The sequence below is a fragment of the Pristis pectinata genome, chromosome 2, assembly GCF_009764475.1.
Source record: "Pristis pectinata isolate sPriPec2 chromosome 2, sPriPec2.1.pri, whole genome shotgun sequence".
In the NCBI taxonomy this organism is placed as follows: Eukaryota; Metazoa; Chordata; class Chondrichthyes; order Rhinopristiformes; family Pristidae; genus Pristis; species Pristis pectinata.
The window spans coordinates 107,187,878-107,213,466 of record NC_067406.1 but is presented as its reverse complement, the minus strand read 5'-3'; the positions used below and the strand labels follow the sequence as shown (position 1 = coordinate 107,213,466).

The 25,589-nt window shown below is 39.7% G+C and overlaps 1 protein-coding gene across 4 annotated transcripts in view; it reads right to left on the bottom strand.

The window, feature by feature from the left end:
• Window positions 1-25,589, bottom strand: part of rapgef2b (Rap guanine nucleotide exchange factor 2b) — a 290,810-nt gene that overhangs the window by 194,271 nt on the left and 70,950 nt on the right. For 3 of the 4 annotated variants that reach the window (XM_052009267.1, XM_052009270.1, XM_052009268.1), the window contains exons 3-4: window positions 23,317-23,373; window positions 18,415-18,498 (exon numbers count right to left, since the gene is read on the bottom strand). The exons of the other annotated variant lie outside the window; for it this stretch is intronic. In XM_052009267.1, coding sequence (XP_051865227.1) covers window positions 18,415-18,498; window positions 23,317-23,373 — 141 coding nt within the window. The remainder of the gene's footprint in view (window positions 1-18,414; window positions 18,499-23,316; window positions 23,374-25,589) is intronic. 4 annotated transcript variants of the gene reach the window in all.

Below are 25,589 nucleotides of genomic sequence, written 5' to 3'. Positions count from 1 at the left end.
TTTTTCCTCATACAAGTGAAACAAAACACACCACAGCTCTTTTAACTTAGTGAATTACAAAAGAGAGACTTGCCTTTTGTCAGGAACAAACTGCTCCAAGCTTCTTCCTTTCAATGATCACACAGTGATTTTAATAGTAACGCAAGAAACATGCAGCTATTTCTAAACACCATACAATCCTGACTGAGTGGGTTCCTTAACAGTAATCATTTACTTTCATTAAAATGCACCAAGTATATTACATAGACACTCGTGGAAAACGCAGCTCAGATCTATATTCTAAAATTGCACATTTGCTAGTAATAAATACAAAGAAAAGGTAATAAATAATTACTAATATCAATCCTGACACAGTCCTAGGACTGTTGACTGAATCAAAATAAACAAAATCTAAATTTTGCATGCACTAACTTAAACAAAATAAAGCACGAAATGGAATTTGAAACCTTTCAACATTAAGCCTCATTCTGTGAAAGTTAAATTCCTGTCAGACTCCTTTCAAATAATATTTATAACAGGCATCTCAAATAAGAGATAAGATCTAACTTACTCAGCTAAATCACACCAGCACTCGCCGCTTTGCAGACTAGTATGCGGCCATTGTAAAAGCAGTATGTTATCTGAACTGCACCAACAGACACACTGATGTGTGTGCTTTAGAAACAAAATCATAAAACTAAACAGAACTTCAGTAAAAAAAACCAAAACAAATCCTTTACATGTACCTTTTAATCGATGACTAGATTTCAAAAGGCTTTTATCTTAGCAGCATTTTCTCACCCAGGAAGAGCCTGAATTCCCCCTTCCTCTTCTGTTGCTGTACATGGAGAGACAAGTGAAGCCGAAATTCCATCGGACGGCTCATTTCCTGCCTTAGTGACCTGACTACCTCTACTGGCTGCAGATATGTGCAGCGTATGTCAGTCGTGCATTGCTTCCGCATTCCATGTTCATGACCTCAGCCGTTATCCAACAACTGTTCTTCAGATATCATCATTCAAGAAGCAGCAGATTACTGAAGTGTTAGTCATTTTAACATATATCTGTGTTCCAAGGTCAAACAAGTGTTACCTTTGTTACACAATGCAGAAATCTGCACCTTAAAAAGGTTAACTTAATCCCTTAACTCCTCTGCAGACAGCCTTGTTACATAAATATAACGTCAGTTGTTTAAGAGACAACAAACACTTTTAGCCATTTTACCAAATTTCCAGAAACAATGCACCAGAGAATGGCAATGCCTGTGGCACCATCATTGTTTATCCTCTTTTGTTTGAGCTATGTCTTGCTGTACAAGTCTGCAATGTTGATTCCACATTCCTGATCTAATCACATCTTTTTCCCCTCCCTACCCATCTCCTGGCATTCTTGTGTTGGTGATTTTTCAGCAACTATCCAAATATATACTCGGGAATGTTTGGATCTAGCACCAACTCATGTGGACCTGCATACTATGACTTAGGGATGCAACTGGCATCATAGCCAATGGACATCAAGTGAAAGCCATGCAAATGTACTATGCTGGACGATTGATCGAACAGTTGTCAGCTGGAGTCTTGGAAACAAAATTCACTTTCAGGATTCCTTAAAAGTAATTAATGGCATACAGTTTACAGCTGTAACTTAGCTGTAAACTGAGCGAATGCCACATCTGCAACCTTAGGTAAATGTGAGAGATTCCATCTCACCATATCGTAGAGGAATTTTCCCTGATTTCTTGGCCAATATTTATCCCTCCACCAAGAACACCAAAAGCAGATTACATGGTCATCATCATACTGCTGTTTATGAGAGCTTGGTGGCCACAAATTAGCAGCCACACTTCCTACATTACAATAATAATTAGACTTCTAAAGTTCAGCAAAGGTATCTTATAATTTCAAGTACCCCATCTCTTTGTTTTTTTTAAAGACAGCCTGGGACATTTCATTATGGTCTGGTGACTTATCCATTTTCAAAGATACCAAAAATCTTAACACTTTCTCATTTACGATGCTTATCCTATCTAATATTGCACACATTTCCTCCTTAACTATAACATCAGCATAATTCCAGTTTTCTGTAACGACAGCTGCAAAGTACGCTGAGAATCTTGCCCACATTTTATGCCTCGAAGCAAAGGTTATCTTTTTGGTCTCTAATAAGGTCTACTCCTTCCCTGTTATCCTTTTGCTCTTTATGTACTTACAAAAGATTTTTGGATTGTCTTCGACTTAACATGCAGATTTTTTTTTCAAGCATTTTCTTTGCTTTCTTAATTTCCCTCAATATATTCTGTATATAGCACTGTCTCACTTAATGCAAAATTAAGAACTGAGTATCTGACATTAGTTAACTTTCTTTTTTCATTATCCTACCCTGCAGAGGCCTTTAAGTTTAGGGTCAATCAGGGTTCTCTATATTTGGCATTTTTCTCTGTCAGAACATTTGCCCTCTTGAATCTCGTTAAATGCCTCCCATTGCTCCAAGACTGATTCACTGTCAATAGCTGGCTCTAGTCCACTTTTGCGAAATCACTTCTTCGGTTAGTAAAATTGGCCTTGCCACAATTCAGAACTTTTATTCCTATTTCATTGTCCTTTTCCTTAAAAAAGCTAAATTTCACTGATTATGATCACTACCACACAAAACTGCTCTCCAATGGCTATTCCTTCCATCTGCACAGCTCCATTCCACAAAAAGAAATTCTCTTTTGCTGGGTTTGCTACAAACATGCTTCCAAGTGCAGTGTTGGAATTCTGTGTTCTCTATTTTTTTAAAAAAAGACTGCACCCTAGTTAGTACTAGGGTAATTAAAATCTTTACCATTACTACCTTCATGTTTTCATATGTCAGAAATGTGCTTGCAAATTTGCTCATCTATTTCTCTCAGACTGTTTTGAGGTTTCAGTATTTTTCAACAGTAAGATTACTTTATTTAATCTTTGACTTCAACTAACATAACCTTATTTGATTATCCTTCAAAAAAAAACATCCTTTATCACAGATATGATGGTTTCTTGAATGAATAATGAGCTGCCATTCCTGCCCCTCTATAAAGTGGAATCTTGTAATTATTATTTCACATTCTACATGTCCAAAAATGCCTTCTTGCATTTACATGCATATCATTAAGCACAAGAAAGGAATCTGCTTGAATACTTCCTAACCTTTTCCCCATCATTTAAACATTTTCATTAATTTTTTTTGCCTTCCATTTTCAGATCTGCTTTGATCAGCTTCTCATCCCCATATTGAACTAGTTTAAAGCCTCCCCAACTACAATAGTAAATTTGCCTATGAGGATACTGATCCCTGTTGACAGGCAATTCGTCTGGCCTAAACAAATCTTTCCTTCCAAGAACTGGTCCCAAATGCTCAAGAATCCACATCCCTCCATCCCGCACTCTCTCTCTAGACACACGTTCATTTTTACTATGCTCCTATACATTTACTTGTACATGGCACCCAGGCATAATCCAGAATTACTATTTTGAGGCCTTGCTTTTTAACCTCTCCCCTAACTCCTTAAAATCTGCCCATCATGGGCCAGGGATTCCCATGAGTCACAAAATGGTACATTTTTTTCCAAGGAGATTTTATGAAAGTCCTTGAAGCAATTTATCTTACTTCCTGAAAATCTATTCTCATGACATAGCCCTGAGTAGAATGCCACATATAAATACTATGGCTACAAAAGCAGGTGACAGCTAACTGTTCTGCAGCAAGTGACTCATCACCCAACTCTCTGAAGTCTTCCAACTACCTACAGAGAATAAGCATGCCTTAAGTTTTATATCCACACCAGGACTCATTCCTTATTATGTTGTCCTTGCAGACAAAAACTTTACTAATCACTAGAAGAAAAATTGTAAAAGAAAAAATGCTTTATGGAATCAAGTATCAGTTCCTGCACAACAGTACGAACAGAATTATCCATATGTAGCGGTAGCTACTGCGATGTAAAAACAAGACGCTAGTCGAAGGGTTTCCAAACAAGAACTGGTTTATTTTCCCGCCTTGTGCGGGCCTTTTAAGAGAGACTGTTCCCGCCCAATCCAAACGGCAATGACGTATATGCTACGTCATCAAGTCTTTCCCGCGTGTGCAGGTTCTCCCCGTCGCTCGGGGAAGACGAAGGCCCGCCGCCATCTTGGGCCTCGCTGCTCCGACGACGTGCGACCCGACTGCCGAGCTGGTTTGCTTGCCCGGACGGTGAGTCGCTACACATACAAATTAATGATTAATTGGCATTTTCTTCCAGTACATATTAGAAATTAATGATTGTGCTTTTTTATTCATTAAAGATTCTAATGCCATTCTTTGGAGCCATTCATATTGTAAAACTTGTTTCCTTAATGAGATATTTGAATAAATATGATTCATAATATTTGTCATTAAGTTCTGGAGATTTGATTCCCAAATTTTCATAAAAGAGAAAGCCTATTTACAAAGTGCTTTTTAAAAAAAAAACAAGTTAACAAAAGATAAAAAGAAGGACATGCTGGAAACACTCAACAGGTCAGGGAACATCCGCGGAAAGAGAAACAGAATTCGTTTCAGGTCAAAGACCTTTCATCAAAATTAGTTCTGACTAAACAGTCTTCAACTTGAAGTGTTAACTCGGTTTCTCATTCCACAGATGCTGACTGACCTGCTGAGTGTTTCTAGCATCTGCAGTTATTTCTTTATTTTCAAGTTAACAGAGATATTTCCACACAAAATACACTACATTGTACAATACGCCTTGGTTGAGAACAGATTCTGCACTATACTTAACTGAAGGAAATGCAAATTACATAGGATTGCTTACATACAACTTAGTGCATGTTAGAAAATAGATTCACTGTAGGAAAAAAAATTAAGCAGTTGTTTCAAGCAGGGATTCTGAGAGAATCTATCTGCATTTGGAAAGGCAAGGACAGATTAGGGAGAGTCAGCGTGGCTTTGTGCTTGGGACATAGTTTCTCACAAATTTGATTTAGTTTTTTTTGGAAGAGGTGACCAAGAAGACTGACGAGGGCAGGGCAGTAGACATTGTCTACATAGAGATTACAAAGGCTTTTGAAAAGGTGCCACACAGTAGGCTGGTCCAGGGTAAGCTAGCCAATTGGATACAAAATTGGCTTGGTGGAAGGAGGCAGATGGTGGCAGTCAAGTGTTGTTTTTCCAGGTTGAGGGCCTGTGACCAGTCGGTGTGCCCCAGACATCGGTTCTGGGTCCCCCATTGTTTGTCATCTATATTCAAGATTTGGATGAGAATGTAGGTGACATTATTAGTAAGAATGTGGATGACACCAAAATTGGTGGTGTGGTGGACTATGAAGAAAGTTGTCCAAGGATACACAGGATCTAAATTAACTGGGAAAATGAGCAAAAGAATGGCAGATAGAATTTAACTCAGACAAGGGGCCACAGGGACCTGGGAGCAGCAGCTCAAGCAGACAAAAGGTTTCGGAGGAAGAGACAGTCCAGCCATACTGCAGACACGTCACGCACAAACGCAGACACGTCTACGCGCACAGACACTGACTGCAGCGTCAAACCCATGTCAAGTGCAAAAGTGGGGACATCACGTTGCAGCTGACCACACTTGGAGTAATGTGTATAGTTCTGGTCACTGTACTACAGTATGTGGTAGCATTAGAGGGAGTGCAGAAAAGATTCACCAGGATGTTGCCTGAAATGGAGGGCTGTGGTTATAAGGAGAAATTGGACAGACTGGGTTTATTCTCACTGGGACGTAGGAGGCTGAGGGGCAACCTTTTAAGGTTTATAAAATTCTGAGGGGAATAGATAGGATAGATTAAGTCTTTTTCCCCAGGGGAGGCTAAAACTAGAGGACACAGGTTGAAGATGAGAGGGGAGAAATTTAAAGAAGATCTGAGAGGTCAGTTTTCCCACACAGAGGGTGGTGAGTACCTGGAACAAGCCGCCAGAGGAAGTTGTAGAGATGTATACAATTCCTACTTGGATAGGAAGAGGTAGAGGGACACGGGGCTAAAGCGGGCAAATGGAATTAGCGTAGTTAGGCATCAAAGACGGCATGAACGAGGTGGGCTGAAGGGCCTGTTCCTTTGCTGTAGGATTCCATAATTTAAGTGCGAACTGATGCATTTTGGGAAGTTAAACCAGGGCAGGACATACACAGTGCATGACAAGGCTCTGGGGATTGTTGTAGAACAGAGACACCTAGGGGCACAAATACATAGTTCCTTGAAAGTGATGACACAGGTCAACAACGTAGTGAAGGCAAGCATATCATTCACTTTCTTCATTGGACAGGACACTGAGTACAAGAATTGGGACATCATGTTACAGCTGTATAGGATTTTGGTAAGACCACATCTGCAATGTTGTGTGCAGTTCTGGATTAAGTGATTAAGCTAGAGAGGGTGCAGAAAAGATTCACAAAGATGTTATCAGGACTGGAGGCCTTGAGTTACAAGGAGAGACTGGATAGGCTGGGACTGTTTTCCCTGGAATGGAGGAGGTTGAAGGGTGAGCTTATAAAGATTTACAGAATCATGAAGGGCATAGATAAGGTGGATGGTCACAGTCTTTTTAACTGGGTCAGGGGACTAAAACTAGAGGGCACGTGTTTAAGGTGAGAAGGGAAAAATTTATAGAGGATCTGAGGAGCAACCTTTTTTTATACTGAGGGCGGTGGGTATACAGAATGAGCTGTCAGAGGAACTGGTAAAGTTGGGTAACAATTACGTTTGAACAGGTTCGTGGATAGGAAAGGTTCAGAGGGGTATGGGTCAAGTGCAGGCAAACGGGACTAGCTCTGCAAGGCACCTTGGTCAACATGGATAAGTTGGGCTGAAGGGCCTGTTTCCACCTGTACAACTCTATGACTCTACTATAATTAGATTTATAAACACACTGGCAGATTACTTAAAATCAAATGCAAAGATACTATACAAATTATTAGTAATGCAATAGTTTTCTCCTACATCAGGGTAACTGAAATATTGCCCCAATTTTGCATCTGTAGTGTTGACAGAACCATCAGTGTTAAGCACTAGACAATGAAACTGATAGCAAATGAGAGTAGCCAAGAGTTCCTGTCAATGATTTCCTGCTTTTCCACAGGGTACACCTTTTTGCAAACTCAGTCAACCCAGTAGTGGAAATACAAGAACTGGAATGTATGAATTATTCTCATCATAAAAACCCTGAAAATGTTATGTATCATTGCACAAAGCATGCATAAGTTTTTATTAATGTACTATGCCATAATAACTGGTTTATAATTTCTCCAACCTCCTGAAAAACTGTGTGTGGAAAGTCACTCTCTCAAAGGCAACAATTTAATCAAGTTTTTAAATGTTTATGATGTTTCAACCTTTACTTTAATCTCATTTAAATATTTTAAAGCATAAAATAAAACTTAAAATATGTACAAGAGCTTCTTTATGTCTCAGTTTGCTATCTTGATTTTTCAGACTGATTGCTTATTGACATCAATGTTTCTGGATATGAGAAATCGTCAGACAACAAGCAACATCAGGAAAAGAGAAATTTATGAGAGAAAGAGATTTCTAGTTCTCTATGGATAGTTTTTTTTCTCAAGGTCAGCAAAGAGCACAGTCACACTGCCACCAGCTCTAAAATCATAAGAACAAAGAGAAAGCCAATCAGCCCCTCAAGTTTGTTCAGCCATTCAATAAGATCATGGCTGACTGTATTTTGATTTCAAAATCATTTTCCAGCTCTCTTGCCAAACCCCTTGATTACAATAAAGTTTAACTATCTATCAGTTTCTGATTTAAATATATTCAATGACTCTACCCTCCATAGCTCTCTGGGGTACAGAATTACAAAGTGTCACGCCCTCTGAAAGGAAAAAGTCTTCATCTCTGTCATAAATGGGCAATCCCTTATTCTGAAACTCTCTCCTTCCATAGATGCTGCCTGACTTGCTGAGTTCCTCCAGCAGTTTGTGTGTATATCCCCAAGTTCCAGATACCCCACTAGGGACATTCTCTCAGCATGTACCCAATCAATCCTGCTCAGAATATCATACATTTCAACAAGATCATCCCTCATTCTTCTAAACTCGCAAGAGTATAGGCCAAACCTCTCTTCACATTGGGAATTAACCAAGTGTACCTTCACTGTGGAAGTATATCTATCCTCAAACATGGAGACCAAGACTATATGCAGCATCACAGATATGATCTCACCAATGCAATGCAAAGTTGCATGAAAATTCTGTACTTTTATATTCCATATCCCTTGCATAAAAGATAAACATTCCATTAGTCTTCCTGAGTACTTACTGAGCCTGCTGGCCAACCCTTTGAATTTCATGCACTTGAACTCCAGATCCCATGTTGTAATCACAATCTTGAGTGTCAATTTATATACTGCAATAGAACTCAAAGCTGATAAGAAAATTAGAAGTAGCTGAAGGAGGTTGTACTGCCCCTCAGGCTGCTCCACAATTCAACAAGATTATTTCTGATGTTGTACTTCTTGCCTGAACCCCACATCCTCTGATTCCCCTAGGTGTTCAATAATCTATTGATTTCAGTCTTGAATATCTTCAATAACTCGTCCAGAGGTACAGAATTCCAAAGATTTGTGACTCCTGCATCAAGAAATTATTCCTCATCTAAGTATAAAATAGCCTACACCTTACTCTGAGACCACACTCCTTGGTTCTGAGATTCAGATGAAACTAGTGGTTCTATATTTCATCAAGTCCAAGGCAAGTACATCCTCCTTTGATTAAGGAACTCAAAAACACAATATTCAAAAGCAGCCTCACTAAAGCTCATTATCATCTCAGGAAAACAACATTACTTTCTCAATCTCCGAGCAATGAAGACCAGCAAACCAGTTAGCGTAATCGTTTACCACGCCTGCATATTTACTTCGTGTCTCATGAAGTACACATTGATGCAAAGACGAATACTCAAGTCCACAGATGCCCACAGCTGTCTCCACTATACTTCTCCCCAACCTGCCTCCATACCTTTCTCCCAGTTCTTTTGTCTCCATCATATCTGCTCCAATGATGAGACTTTTCACACATGTACATCCAAGATGTCCTCATTTTTCCTTAACCATGGCTTCCTCTATACCACAGCTTTGAGGACCCTTAATGGCATCTCATCTATTTTCAGCACCTCTGCTCTCATTCCTTCTCTTCCCAGGCAGAAGAAAAATAGTGTTCTCTTGGTCCTCCTCACTTTCCACTCCTCCAGCCTCCACAATCAACCAATTAGCCTTTGCATTTTCTGCTACCTTTAACGAGATTACTCCACCATATACATCTTCCCCTTCCCTTGAAAAGTTTGAAAAGACTGCTCCCTTTACAACTCCCTGGTCTGCTCTTCCATCTCCACTAACCACTCTCTTTCTCTTGGTTCTTTGCCATGCAACTGCAGGAGATGCAACACCTGTTCTTTTGCCTCTTCCCTTCCCACTATCCAGGGACCTAAACAGTCCTTTCAGGTGAAGCAGCGATAGTATACCAAAAAACAACAAAATCAGAGCCATGCAGCACAGGAGGCCACTCATTTGATCATAACTATGCTGGATCTTTGGAAAAGAACACTAATTTATCCCACTACCATGCATTTTCCCCAAGGCCAGGCATTTACTTTGCATTCAAATATTTATCCAATATTCATTTATGAAAGTTGTTATCAATTCTGCTTCTATCCCACCTTAAAAGACAGTGAATTCCAGATCACACAACCTGCTGGGTAAACACCCTCGAGGTCCTACACATTACCTTCAATCTGGTCCTTATATTTACCCATCTTCCTACCAGTGAAAAAAGTTTGTTATTTTAGACTATTAAAGTCATTCGAAATGTTGAACCTCTCTTAAAAGTTGCCTTGACAATTTCTGCTCCAAAACACACCGACCACATCTTCTCCAGTCTCTCCACATGACTGGAGTCAAAAAGCCACTATACCATTTATTTCACCACACTAAAACCAGTTATTTAATCATTCCTACCACTGATTCTGACAAACATCAACTTATCCAAAGGGTAATAGGTATGAAGGAACTGAAAGGCAAAAGATGTCAGCTGAAACAGAATTGATACTCTTACACAGCCTGAATTAGCCCTTAAGGTCAACAGTATTCTGATGATATCACAGAGCCTCAAATTGACAATGAGTTTTGCCAATTCAGCCTTCTCCAACCTGGTCTGAAAACCTGAAAAGCGATTTTAGGTTAGTATCAAGCCAAGAATACGATGAATTCAAATTCAAAATTCAAATCACTGAGACCCTATCTGGAGTTTTGTATGCCATTTTAGTGTCCTTATCTGAAGAGGAATGTTCTTGCCATGGAGGACTGTAAGGAAAGTTTACTGGGATGGCAATGCTCTTGTATTAGGTCAGATAAGGACAGTTAGGTCGATGTTTACTGGGGAATTTAAGAATGAGTGGGGATCTCCTAGAAACCTATAATATTCTAACAGGAGTCAAACAAGATACAGAGAGGATTTTTCCAATGGCTAGAAAGTCCAAAATGAAGCACAGCCTCAGGATACTGGGTATGTCATTTAGAATTGAGATCAGGAAGCTGTGGAGGCCACGTCATTAAATACATTCAAGGAAGAGGGAGATGTATTTCTTAATGCTAAAGGAATCAAGGGATATGGGCAAAAGGGTGCAGCACTGATTGGTAAGGGGGTTAAGGGTTACAGGGATAAGGTAGGAGAATGGGGTTAAAAATAATCAGCCATGACTGAATTGCAAAGCAGATTCTATGGGCAGAATGGCCTAATTCTGCTCCTTTTTCTTATGGTCTAAGGCAGAGAAATATGTGGAAAAGGGAGGAACAGGATGCCAATCTGGATGATCAACTGTGATCATGTTGAATGGTGGTGCAGACTCAAAGGACTAAATGACCTACTATTGTTACTATTTTACATTTCTATCACAACCACTCTGGGTCTTTCTGATTAGTCACTTAATATAAACTACCTGAAAATGAAGAAATAACAGCCCAGCATAAGAATTTTTTTTGAAGCACGTAACTGGTAGAAAACAAAAAGATTTTCTATCCCTTTTGCATTTTCTTGCACTTTCACTCAGCTACATCTGGGAGTACAACCCAGGCTCATCCTACTAAACCAAGCAATAATTGCATAATATGCACTCTCTGGCTGGGGATCAAATTACGTACTTGGCCAGACACTAATTACATGATGTGTTCTCATTGGCTGAGTGTACAAGATGGCAACATTCAGCAAGCTGTCTGGACCCATTCGACAAGCTGCTGTTTTGAAGTTTCAAAGACTATTTTTTTCCTTCTTTACCATGTGTTTTAGTTAAAAAAAAAGATTCTCCCAAAGCAAGAATGCCATAACAAATTAGTTTGCAGGATTGCTGGAAGCAGACTACCAGTATATTTTGTTCTAGGCCTTTAACGATTACCCTTAAATCTATAAAGTTTTCCCTTGCCTGAATTCTGCCCAGATCATTGTCACAGTCCCACCCACTACTCCCGCATGCTCACAGCACCACTTCAGAGCCATTGTTCAATTTTTTTTAAATGGATGAGTTCCCAGAAAGTATTTCATTAAGCAAAATATCATAAATCAAAACAGCACAGAGCAATGCATTGTGGGAATTTTTGTACAACATACTCCAGTGGAACGATAGGGTTGCATTATTTATTATAGCAACAAATAGCTTTGTATATTGAGGACACATACATCAAAGAGCTAATGGTATTATATTGAAAAGTTGTAAATTAAATATTCGTAAAGTTAGCTATGCAACACTAATTATCTGATGGGGACACTGGTCCCAGTTCAGATAAGATCTTTATTAGTCACATGTACATTGAAGCACACAGTGAAATACATCTTTTGCGTATGCTGGAGGAACTCAGCAGGCCAGGCAGCATCCATGGAGGAAAGCAGGTGGTCAACATTTCAGATCAGGACCCTTCTTCAGGACTAAAGATAGGAAAAGGGGAAGCCCAATATATAGGAGGGAAAAACAGAGCAGTAATAGGTGGACAAAAGGGGGGAGGCGGGGTGGGCACACGGTGGTGATAGGTAGATGCAGGTAAGAGATAGTGATAGGCAGGTGCGGGGGACGAGGGGAGAGCAGATCCACTGGGGGATGGGTCAATTTAAGGAGAAAAAGGAAAAAAAAGGTAGAAAAGAGATATGCTAGGAAAGGGAAGAAGAGAAGCATGGTTGGGGGGGGGGGGGGGGGTGGGAATTACTTAAGTGGGATAATTCAATGTTCATGCCGTTAGGCTGCAAGTTTCCAAGACAGAAAATGAGGTGCTGTTCCTCCAGTTTGCAGTTGGCTCCAGCATCCAGCATGAGTTCCTCCAGCATCAGTGTTTTTCACTCCAAAAGAATGACTCCCTTGTCCCAGTATTGCTGCCAGTGCCCCACGAATCAAAATCCCTTTCTCCCACCCTCTTTCACCCACAGATTTCCATTCACTCATGCGAATTTTTGCATGGTAATAACTCAAAAGATTCTGCATCTTAACTCAGTCCTGAATTCCTCAAGGTTTTTCAACAGAACCTCATTTCTGGACTTCCCTGTGGCATTGCTTACATATGGCCCTTGGCAACTAAATCTCCCCTTTACCATTCCAAGTTCTTCTCCAGCCCCAAAACATCCCTACCCTCGCTGGACTGCAATACTGCTTTCATATCTCTCAGTCACAGTTGTAGAAAACAATATCTATCCTCAAAATACGCTGCATCCAACTACTCTTACATTCGTTTAGTTTGTTTTAATTAATTAGTTCATCTGTTGCAATTTTACCTACATTACTTACATCCACCTCCCAGCTCGTTGAAAGCTTTTGTTTGAAAACACTAACCTGCACTATGTCCAAGACAAAATTCAAATATTTACTGTCTGTAATTTGCACAAACCACCACAGGTATTTGAGGCACAAAGCAACATCATGTTCCTTCACTGCACTGCACTTCCATGCTAATAAGAAAAAAAATCACTCATTGATATTTGCACTGTGTTAAATTTGAATACTCTTTTAGGCTCTTCCGTGTGACTATGGTGCATCTGCAAAACCTGCTAACTTAAAAAATCCTCAAAGCCGCACCCTGGTTGTCTATGTACTGACTCAGTTCCTCCTTACAGTAATTACCACCTTCTCCAGTAGCCAAGTACTATTAATCATCTGATTAACTATTTACAACTACTGGCACCATGTTCAGGATTGACCATGACAAAAATTCTATGTGGAGTTAAGCATCTACACGTGTCAACTCCATCTTAATAGAAAAGTGGAAGTGCAGAACACTGTAGGTATATCACATACTTGGAAAAAAACATTTCAGTGGGGCTCAGGAGAGAACGATAATGACCTTAAAATATAGTTACATTTTTCGGTGGTTTTCAGCAGTGCAATACTTCCAAAATCAGTGCTTGGATAGTTACTGCCACTGAAATTATTAAATCATTCAACTTATAGAAGTGACTACAATATGTTATAATTTTACTTATCTGTCACCGTGTGAACGGAAACTCTGTCACATAATTGGTTTTTGCAATCTGTGGTATTGCTTTCAGAGAATTGGGACAAGGTAGAGACTTTGGACATATAGTAAAACTGCGATAATCCTATGGGTCAGCATCTGGCTCACTGGGTGCTGTTTCCTGCCTTCTCTTTAAACTCACCAAGACCATGTTTCTTCCATTCCCTTTAAACTTGATGGGGCTCCATTTCTCATGCTCCCTTTAACCGGGGCCTGTTCCCATGCTTCCTTGACCAAAAAAGTGTATTATACTATTGTTTAACATCCAAAAAAAAATTATAAGTGTATTGGGGTAGCAATGGGAGCAAAATCCAATAGTCTGGAAAATCTGCCAGCCTGACACCAAAGTCCGAAGGATGCTGGATTATTGGACTGTGCACCAATCAACTCAAACACAACTTTAATCTATGCTGATACTAAATATCCTGAACTTAAACCTATTTTCATTACTATACCCAGTGAGAACACACAGTGAGCAGGGAAAATGGGAGTGCTCCTCTTCAAATTATGGCAATACCTTCGTATCTTTGATAGATAATAATTCCTGTTTTAAGCATTTAATCTACATATGTTTTATTTGCCTCACTGGAAGTAATCAACATTATGTAGTTATGCATTATACAGTACAATGTAGTTACTTAAAAGATTCAGCTTTGTAAAGAAATTATTCAGTTTCTTCAGCTCTTCTCTAATCAATCTACTCAAATTTAAATGGACCATAAAACTGCAAATATCTACGAAGTTAATCAATAATCAGGATATTAAAATTTCTACCTTTATATTTTCTAGCTAAATTCCCATGTAAACAAAAACCACGTTTACACCACTTTTTCCTGCAACTACATGGCTATTCCACTGAAGCTACTATAAGCAAAAGATGAACAGATATTCATCCATAGTTTCAAAGTTCTATTGCTTATCCACATTTTAAGATAGATATAAACACAATGGATATGCTTCATTTGCTTTAAAGTATGCTTTTCTTTTTTTTAAAAAAGATCACCAATTAGCCCTTTGTTACTGTAAATTTTGACCACACGCTACTGGCTAAAGAAAGATTCTTACAGATCCAAGGTTTTCTTTGAAACATGATTGCATGCATGAATAACTTCATGGGGCATTGTCTGGCAACAAATCCACGTCATGGGATGAACAACATTCTAGATCATAGCCTCTGGGGATCAGTTAGATTTGGGAAAGGGGGAGACGGGGTCATTTGGGGACATAACCCTTCGTGGTGAGAAAACGGGTTGCTGAGACAAGAAAATAGGAAGAATTTTGTGCTGCATTAACTTTTCAACAATACGCCTCAGAATGCTTGTTATTCTTTTTTTTTAAAATGTGAAAGAAATTACTTTTCTAGCCACTGCCTCTCTTCCAACAGTACTCTAATATAAATTTAATCTATTGGGCTTGCTGAGATGCAATTACAGCTTTGAATCAGCATTTGTTCTTTTGCAACAGATGGTTAGTCATCTCTCATCTGAGTATTCATTCAGAGGCTTCCCTTAAATTTCCTGTTTTGTTTATCATATTGATTGGAAGGGGAAGAGTCATTCCAGGGGAATTGTTTAACAGTAATGTTTATAAAATATTGAAAGACTTTACTGTATTACTTCTTACGGATATAACTTTATTTGCTAAAATGCAAGATATGAAATTTTCTGGTTAACTGACAGAACAGCAAACTTAGTCCTCATTACCAAACTAAGCTATGATTTTCACAGTACATCATTCTCAGTGTTCGGGGAGGCTAGTCCTTTCATAGTGCAGACATAGCAGCATCTTGAGAGACACAGAGCTTTTAATTGCAGTATGTGGGGGGTGCTTTTGGCTCCCTGTTGGTCTTCTGAGGGTGAATGAAGGTTAATTTTTAAAAAAAAACTTGTGTCCATTCTGAACTCTGGGGCAATTTCTCCTTAGAATTGCCAGGGTCAATTAATTTAAATGGACTCAGTTAGAGCGATGCAGTCTCTCTGCCTAACTTCCCTCCATGTAATCTGCCTAAATGATACTTTACGCAAAGAGCTGAAAATTAAACACTGTCCTTCTAGGAAAGTTGATGCGAAGGGGCGAACAATCTAGGATAGCCAGAAACAGATCTGAAGTTTGCAGGTTTGTATTCCACCTCTTGTTTTGATAGCTAAAAACCCCCAAATCCATTTATCATCTGTAATACAGGGTGTTACCTTGACAAGCAGCATATTAAACAAGTAATAAAGATAGATGAGAATGTTCAGCTTTATCACATTTATTTGATTCAGGTGTATAGACGAGTTCCTTTAACCAGTTAGATCAGCATATGTTATGGAAGACACATGTGGTGAAAGCACAGAGTAACAACCTTTGATGAGATAGAAACAGTTCTTGAAAACATTTTATATATAGTACCTGGTGCCTCATTTGGAGTAGCCAAATTAGTAACCAGAATTGCAAAATCCTTTAACTCTTACACAATTTCAGTAGGCTAACCTGGCTTAGTTGGTTAAATACAACAATATTTCACTGGCATGTAATAATAACGTGAACTTAGTTCTTTCAGCCTGTACATTGTGATCTCTTTCTTCATAATAACCCAACCACAAGAATATCTTGAAAGAAGAGGAGTAAGGAATTAATCCTCAGTAGAATTTCTAATGAGTAGGGAGCTGAGGCCCCCTATGTACACCGTGGATATCAGGTGTGGCTGCAGGTCCTTTAATATACTTTCCCTCAGGCGAATGCAACACAAGACCATTCAGACCATTGTGTCTAAACTGGTCTCTGAAAGGGCCATGTAATTAGTCGCAATTCACTGTTTTATACAGAGCAATCCAATCTTCTCCCAGAGAGAAAAAAATCAAATTCCCCTTTGAATGCTACCATTGAATTTGTTTCCACTACCTACACAATCAAACGATTATAATTTTGAAAAAATATTTTCTCTCCACCCTCTCAAAGACCTCAGCATATTTCCTAGAGTGTGGTGTCCCAGAGTTTAATACCCAGACGTTTGACCTTTCAAGTCCACTCCACCATTCAAGACCATGGTTGAAATTTTACTTCAAGTGCATCTTCACATGCTATCTCTGAATCCCACTACATTGGAGAAATTGAATGCAGATCAGGTGGCCCTTCGCAGAATACCTCCAATCAGTCTTGCAAGGGCAAGTCTGAGTTTCCAATCACTTGTCATTTTAATTCTCAATCCTGCTACCACACTGACCCTTCCGCCTTTACCCTGCTACATTTCTCCAACAACACACAACATAAGCTCAAGAAACACCACTTCACCTACATTATAGGCATGCTGCAGCACTCAGGACATAACAGTGAATTTAACAATTTTAAGTAACCACTCCCTTTCTTCTCTCTCTCTCTTCACAGAGGTGCCTCTACCTTTCAATTTGTTTATATTGTTGTTTTCTGTCTCATATTCTGCTTTTAAAGTAGTTGTTAACTTGACAACTTTGGTCTGAACCCCATCACAGACACTCCCCTCGTTCTGCAGAAGTAGAGGGTTACCTTTGTACTACAGAATGACCCTGGCATACTGAGCCCTTTCAGCAGAGGATAAAAGGGTCCGGTAATGTCTTATGCTGATCTGGCAACAAATGACAAACTGCTGTCCACTATAAACATTCAAGTCTCAAGGAAGAGAAGTTCTGAGTTTGCCAAAAAATGGTGGAGGTGAGAAGATAAAGGATCTTATCAGGACCAAGGAATTCAAAGATAAAAGGCAGAGTGTAGTTGAGCAGCCTTCTTCCCGATTCCATCAACGCCATCACACAAGGCACAGACAAGAAGGACAGCAAAACATCATGTGGATGGAAAGAGATGCAATGAAGTTGTCAGAATTCATTTTACCTGCGACTGACACAATGGGAAGAAAAAAAGGACTTGTGAGATGGAAGATCAAGGGATGGCCTGACTACAAATTGACTAATTTATAAGGGTGGGAATGTTCTAGAAGATAAGAAGACAGTGAACTCATGAGGATAAACTGAATTAAGCTAGAAAGTGCAATCACTGAAGGAAGTGATTTGATATAGAAGTTGAGGGATGAAAGCAGTGAAAATGATTTGATTAAAAATCTAATATAATACTTGGGTATACAGGAAAGAATGAAGAATTTCATGAAGAGACCAGAGGAAAGCTTGCAGGAAGTCATGGAGAGGGTGTTAATAGACTCTCAAGAAGTTGTGGGGAAAGGAGTAAAGGAATAAGAAGGGAGTTGGAGAGATTTATCCTGGGGAGGTCAGTGAGCAAGCGTGATTGGCAAATTTTAGTTTTTATTTTTGAAAAAGAGATGTTTATGTTTTGATGAGCTTTTTCGAAGTTCTCAGATCATTTTATTTGATAGATACTTCAACAATACATTATGTGATCACTGTTCAATTTTTAAGTTTTCCATATATTTAGCTATAACATCAACACACATGCCTATAAATCTAACAGCATTTGAAACATAATAAAAATTATTGTAGGCAGCAGAGTGGCATAGCAACTGGTACGACTACCCCGCAACTCCAATGACATAGGTTTGATTGCAATCTCAGGTGTTGAATGTGTGGAGTAGGCAAGTTCTTCCTGTGCTTCCCAAGTGCTTCTGTTGTTTCCCATATCCCAAAAACCTGCTGGGAGATTCAATGGCTACTGTACTTTAGTCCTACTGTGGGTAAGTGATAGAAGAATCAAAGGGAGTTGATGGCCATTATAGAGTGGTAGATTACAGATGAATAAAATGGGAAATGCGATTGCTCTGTTGGGAGCAGGCGTGGACCTGATGGTCTCCTTCCACGTCATAATAAATATGCAAGTGCACAACAAATCTCAAATGTTGGGATTAACTGCCACATGTATAACAATTAGAAAATTCAATATTCAAATAACTAATGCTCTATATAAAACATGCATATCCAAGTTTGTTTATTGAAAACATACCTGCTTCTGGGAAGAAACATAGACTCTTTGATGAATACGGAACCAGACAAGAGTATGTACCAACAGGTTCCAATATCATCAGGGCTAGGATAGAGAGAAGAAAAATAACTAACACAGAAGCAGCAAATGGGAATATGCTCTAACAAAATGAACTACACTGACACATAAAACTTACTGGTTCTGCAGGTTTATTTACATAGATATGTACAAAAATTTACTGAAACAAGCTTTTGTGTATTAGTATAGCACAGCCTACCTAATAATTCTAATACATAATCTGTTGTTGTAATCAATTGGCAATAACATATGAAGATTAGTATAGATTTTTGTGAAATAATCATATTAGAATTTTAATAACTTGTGTAATAATAACAGAAAATGTTGGAAATAATCAGTAGGTTATACAATATGTGTGAAGTCTTCACAGATGCTGCCTAACTTGCTAAGTATTTCCAGAATTCTCACTTCTTAACTTCAAATTTTCATTATCTGGATGCTTCTTTGCTTTCAAGTTTACTACTGGTGGCCACATTCTCACAGATCGTCAATAAATAGAGCAAGGATCATATTAAGCAAATTAAAACACTCTGTATCATATTGAAACCCACTGATCCACATCTCTCCCCATCAGCCATACTTTAATAAAGACATCCACTCTGGCTTTACACTGCTGTGCTGCAAACGTAACAAATTCCTGCCACTAGGCGTTGCTGTGCCGTAAACTTGGTACAAATCCCTGCCTACACTGGTGCTCCTGCATCAAAACAAAAATCACCCACAATTCAGTGTACAGAGCTGCCTGTGAGGATGGGCATTGGGTGGGCAAGGGCAAGTGGTGCTGCCACCGAGCAACGAAATGAGGGGTTCAGGGATGCATCCTCACCTTCATGAGTGTGGGACATTGCTGGGAAGCAGCAGAACTTCCTCCATGTGTTGACAGATTGACCAGATCCCACAGTCTCTCTCAGCACCTCAAGCACAATGTGTTGGAAGCTGCTGTGACCGCTTCTCTTTATTTGATTGCACACCCCCTAACTCAATGCCCAGCAACCACTTTTATGTTGGCATAAGAGACTGCAGATGCTGGAATCTGGAGCAACAAACAATCTGCTGGATCAAGCAGCAGAAATTTTAACTTTTCAGGCTGAAACCCTGCATTGGGGCTGAGAGTAGAGAAGCGAGATGGCCAGGAGACAGAGAAGGGGAGTGGTGAGAAAGGAGTCCAAGGCGATTGGTGGAATGAGGAGGGGTGTAAGATCACAGGCAGGTTGTGCCAGCTAGGGGAGGAGAGCAGGGGTGGAGTTGGGAGACAGTGGCAGGTGGAAGATAGATGGAGGCAAACAAAGAGAGAGAGGAAAACAGAGTAAAGCTGCAACAAGATCCCACCACCAGCCACATCTTCTCCTCCCTACCCTCCACAGGGACCACTCCCTCCATGACTTCCTGGTCCGCTCATCCCTCCCTGACCCCTGGCACTTTCCCCTACTCTCGCAGTAGATGTAACACTTGTCCTTAGACCTTCCTCCCTCACCACCATCCAGGCACCTAAACAGCCCTTCCAGGTGAGGCAAAGGTTCACATGCACCTCCTCCAACCTTGTCTACTGTATTCAGTGCTCCCAATGTGGTCTCCTCTACATTGGTGAGAACAAGCACAGACAGGGTGACTGTTTTGTACAGCACCTATGCTCAGTCCGCAATGAACATCCTGAGGTTATTGCATGCCATTTTCAATTTCCCCTTCCCATTCCCACCCTGGCCTTCCCATCTTCAGCCTTCTCTGCTGCCAGAAGAAGCCCAAATCAAATTCGAGGAACGACACCTCCTATTTCACCTGTGTAGTCTACAACCCAGTGGCATGAATATTGAGTTTTCCAATTTTAGGTATCCTTTGTTCCCCTGCCCCCCACCAGCATTATCCTTCTCCAGTCCTCCCTATTTGTCCCCTTTCCCTTATACCCCCCAACCTCCCTCCCCCGCCTGGTTCCATCCACACACTATATACATACACGGTTCACCCACAGGTTCTCCCACCCCAATCTGGTTCTGGTTCAACTACCATTCATCTCTCCCCTTATGGTTCCTTATGGTACCTGCCACTGTCTCCCAACTCCACCCCTGCTCTCCTCCTGTAGCTGGCACTACCTGCCTGTCATCTTACACTCCTCCTCAGTCTACTAATCACCTCAGACTCTTTTCTCACCACTTCCCTTCTCTTTATACTGGCCATCCCCCCTCTCCACTCAGTTCTGATGCAGGGTTTCAACCCAAAACATCAACAATTCCTTTCCTCCCACAAATGCTGCTCGACCCGCTGAATTCTTCCAGCAGATTGTTTGTTGCACCATTTTTATGCTTGCTACCACAGAGAAAACTCAAGGCTAGAGAAAGTATTGTAACCAAATAAAGAGGTAAAAACTGCAGCTTCATTGCCTCCAACAGGTCTCACTGTGGTAGCCAGGGTGCAGCCCGAGCCACTCATCTAAGCACCAAGCAGCTCCACAGCTTGCCCCGGCCCACCCAACACCCTCACTTGCAGGTAGTCTCTCCTCACCTAGCCCTGGGTTATTCATTGCTGTGGGAGCACCAGCAGAGGGCAGAAGTTTGCACCAGGATTTTGGAAAGCAACATGTAACAGATGGGATGAGCTAGGGTTCATACCAGCTCTGTCGCACAACAGTTGGTAGGACTGGGTTTTGCACCAGGTTCTCAGCACTGCACCACCATCAGTAACAAATTTCTGTATATAATTCTGTAATGACCCCTTTGCCACTGATTCCATTAGCGATCTTGAACCTAGAAATGCATCCTGAGTGCTAAATACCAGTGCATATGGAAATACTTTTGCATAAAATTACTGCAATTACACTGACCTACCAATGATGGCGTTATAGCATCTTACTGTTTAAGCTCCTTAATTTATACCAGAGAAATAGTCATGCTCTAACCAATTCCACTTACCTGAAAGTGTCTAATTTTTGCCATTAACATACAAGATAACATTTAAGTATTACATAAGGACAAAAAATTTGTATTAAAAATCAAGACAGACTGGTATCTGCAACCCTACCTCAAACAACTCCACTCCTTAACCCTAATTCACCTGACTTTGCATTAACTTTCCTGTTTAAATATAGATATTTTAAAAACCTTCTTAGTAACAGATATTTTATAGAGTCTCTGCAAAGATTAACTTGGGTATTTAACTATGAAACTTAAGTACTTGGGGAATAAATTGTGGTTAAATATGCTGCATCTACTTTCAGAACAGTAGATTATTTGACAGTCCCTGTGCCCTGGTTGGTTTGGGAAGATAAGAGGGTTTTGCTTAAAGTACAATACACCTGCTTAGACTTTTAGCCGAATGTCATAGTTTTAAGAAAATCAGACTTTGGCATGACTAAATATGATGCATTAAACTCAGAAGAATTTTTAAAAACTGTGCAGATTTTACAAAAGAAATTTGCCATGGGAAAAAAAATAGTGCTGACCAGTGTAAATGAAGAATCTGGTATAGTTTACATGACAATTCTGAAAATTATCATGCTGTGCAGAATGAGGCCATTTGGTCCATCGTGCCAGTTCTTGATCTTTCAAAGAGCAATTCAACAGGCACCACTTTCCTTCCCTTTCCAATTTGTCCAGTAAGTTTATTTCAAATTTTGGGTACATATCCAATTTTACTGGATCTCCTCCCGACTCCCATTAAGAGCATGATTTCAGATCTTAACCACATGTAGTTGAGAACAATTTCTGCACGTCTTCCTGAATGTTTTGAGTTACCTTAACTCTGTGAAAGATTTGGTTTCATCAATATTTACTGCACGTCCAGTACTGACACCAGTGACAATTTTAGAAAATAACAGATTTCCTTACCTCTGGTATATTTCAGTTAAATCTTCTCTGCTCCATCTCTAAGGCCTCAATATTATTTCAAGTGTTATGCCAGAACTGGACATTATCTAGATCTTTACCATCAGCCCTAACATTTGCATTCTATGCCTCTATTAATCAACTTGAGCACAAAGCACATTTTTTAAATGTTAAACTTTATCAACTTATCCTAACTCAATAAGAGATTTATTTGTTGTAGAGATATCCTACCCTATTCTTTACTTATTAATAGCGGATGATATTTGTTTAAACTTACGTGGTAACATAACAGAACAATCTTTTTTGTGTATTGAAGCCTGACAGCTGAAAATAAATCTTTTATCTAGAACAAATATGCATAGAAACCCATCCCCAGACAATAGCACTGAGTGCATTTTGTGGTAGCATGCTTGACTGTCTCTGAAATTCAGTTCTATTCAAGTCAATGGAAGTGAATTTGAGGCAAAGCCCCATACGTTACCACTACTCTCACAAAACCAACCGTGGATGAATTTCTAAGTATTAATCTATTAAAACAAGTTAACAAACTTAGTATCTGAATTATTCTTGAAATCAAATCCAAGGAGCACAACACTGTCACTTCAGGATTTTCAAATCTGGCATATTGAAACACTTAATTTTACTAAACTTGCATAGTGAAATGGGAGAAAACTGACTAGAACATACACAAAATATTTCATTATGTTAGTAAAGAGGGGCAAATAGAATAAATGTATTCAAGTGACAACCAAAATATTTCTGGAGAGAGAACAGATTGAGAAATATAGAAAGAGAAAGTGGTCAAAAGGGCTTGAGATCTTAGCAGACTTATTTTACCACTGCTCTTACAATGTTCATAATCAAAAAACACTTCCAAATGATAGAACTGAGCTTCAAACACATAAAAGATGTGAGCACTATTTATAGAATATTGCTGCATCAAGGATTTCCACTCCATAATTCATATTTTCACTCCATTAATAAAACCAATCTAATACTAATATTTCTAAAACCAAATGCATTCACTTACTAGTATAGGACTTCATTTGCCTCATGCCTTTCATATCTGACAGTTTCACACATTAACCTGTAACAGATAAATGAACACATTGGTCACATTTTTTTTCCTCTGCCAAATAGTGATGGACAAATTTTTATGAACAAATTAAGTTTCCTTAATTACTTATATTCTAATTACCAAACATAAAAACATGGAAGTTGGGGGCCAAACAGGAAAAAAGTACAAATACATATATATAAGACGATGGACAATTTTGTATTTTTGATTCCATTCAAAGAACAGGAACTGAAAGCATAAACAAGACTATTTCAAGTGAAAGGAGAGGTATTATTCTTTTCAAGGTAAAGCTAGTGGGGAGCAAGTTTCGGTTTCATATCAAAATTGTGCGTACAGTGGGGAGAGATCTATGTACAAGGACAGTAACAATGAACAAACAAGACTCAGGAGAGAATAACCAATCAAGAAAGAGAACCTAGAAAGCAAAACATGCTTGATAGTTACGCCGTGTAAGAGACAGAAATTGTACAAAAATAATATAAAAGACCATCTATGTGAGGTAATAAAGAGAAATTAAAACAACAAATGACATAAATATTGAAATGCTTGTGCAGAAAATGTCAAACTGTTGGAAACTGAGAAATGCAAGAAATAAACATCCCAGAACAAAAGCATATTAGACCAACTACGCAGGTGGATAACACCTCATTTGAACTGCGTCCCATCAAAGGATCCATAAAACATCCAGACCTGCCTCCCCATCTTTGGATGCAGACAGATTGTTGCCTCATTTCCAAAAAGGTAAGGATAACTACAGAGGCATGAGGGAGGAACAGCAATGGCAGGCATTTCTAAGAGTAATTTGGGAGACACAGCAGAATTTCATCCCACGGAAGCAGCAGCATATTAAGAGAAGGACAAGGCAACCATGATTGATAAAGGAAGTCAGGGAGATCATGAAGGCAAAAGAGAAGGCATGCAATCTGGGCAAGATTAGTGGGAAGTCAGTGGATTGGGAAGCCTTGAAAAACAGAGGACAACTAAAAAAGTGGTTGGGGGTGGAGGGAAAGAGAAGATGAAATATGAGGGTAAACTAGCCAATAATATAAAAGAAGATTGCAAATGTTTTTTGTTTAGACACATTGAGGGTAAGAGAAAGGCAAGAGTGGACATTAGACTGCTGGAAAATGACATGGAAAAGTAGTGATGGGGAACAAAGAAATGGCAGAGGAACTGAATAGGAAATTTGCATCAGTCTTCACAGTGGAAGACACCAGTAACATGCTAGAAATTCAAGAGAGTCACGGGGCAGAGGTGAGCGTAGTGGCCATCACTAAGGAGAAGGTGATGGGGAAGCTGAAAGTCCTGAAGGTGGATAAATCACCTGGATCAGATGGACTACACCCCAGAGTTCTGAAAGAGGAAGCTGAAGAGATTGTAGAGGCATTAGTAATAGTGAGACATTAGTACTTCAAGAAGCACTAGAGTCAGGACAGATTCCAGAGGACTGGAAAATCACAAATATAACACCCCTGTTTAAGGAGAGGAGAGAGGGAGACAGGAAGGACAGGAAATTATAGGCTGATTAGTCTGACCTCAGTGGTTGGAAAAATTTTAGAATCCATTATTAGGGATGAAATTTTGGAGTATTTGGAAGTACACAATAAAATAGGGCAAAGTCAGCATGGTTTCGTTGAGGGAAGATCTTGCCTAACAAATCTGTTAGAATTCTTTGAGCTGGTAACAAGCAGGTTAGACAAAGAAGACTCAGTAGACACTACTTACTTGGATTTTCAGAAGGCCTTTGACAAGGTGCTACACATGACATTGATAAACAAGTTAAGAACCCATGGTGTTCGAGGCAAGGTACTAGCAAGGTCAGAAGATTGGCTGACCCTCAGAAGGCAGAGAGTGGGGATAGAGGGGTCCTTTTCAGGATGGCTACCGGAGACTAGTGGAATTCCGCAGGGGGCAGTATTGGGACAACTTTTTACTTTATACGTTAATGATCTGGATGAAGGAACTGATGGCATTGTGGCTAAGTTTGCAAACGATATCAAGATAGATGTAGGGATAGGTAGTGCTGCGGAGGCCGGGAGTTTGCAGAAAGACTTGGACAGGTTGGGAGAGTGGGCAAAGAAGTGGCAGATGGAATACAGCGTAGGGAAGCGTGGGGTAAATGCACTGTGGTAGGAAGAATAAAGGTGTAGACTACTTTCTAAACGGGGAGAGAATTCAGAAATCAGAGGTGCAAAAGGCTTTGGCAGTCCTAGTTCAGGATTCCC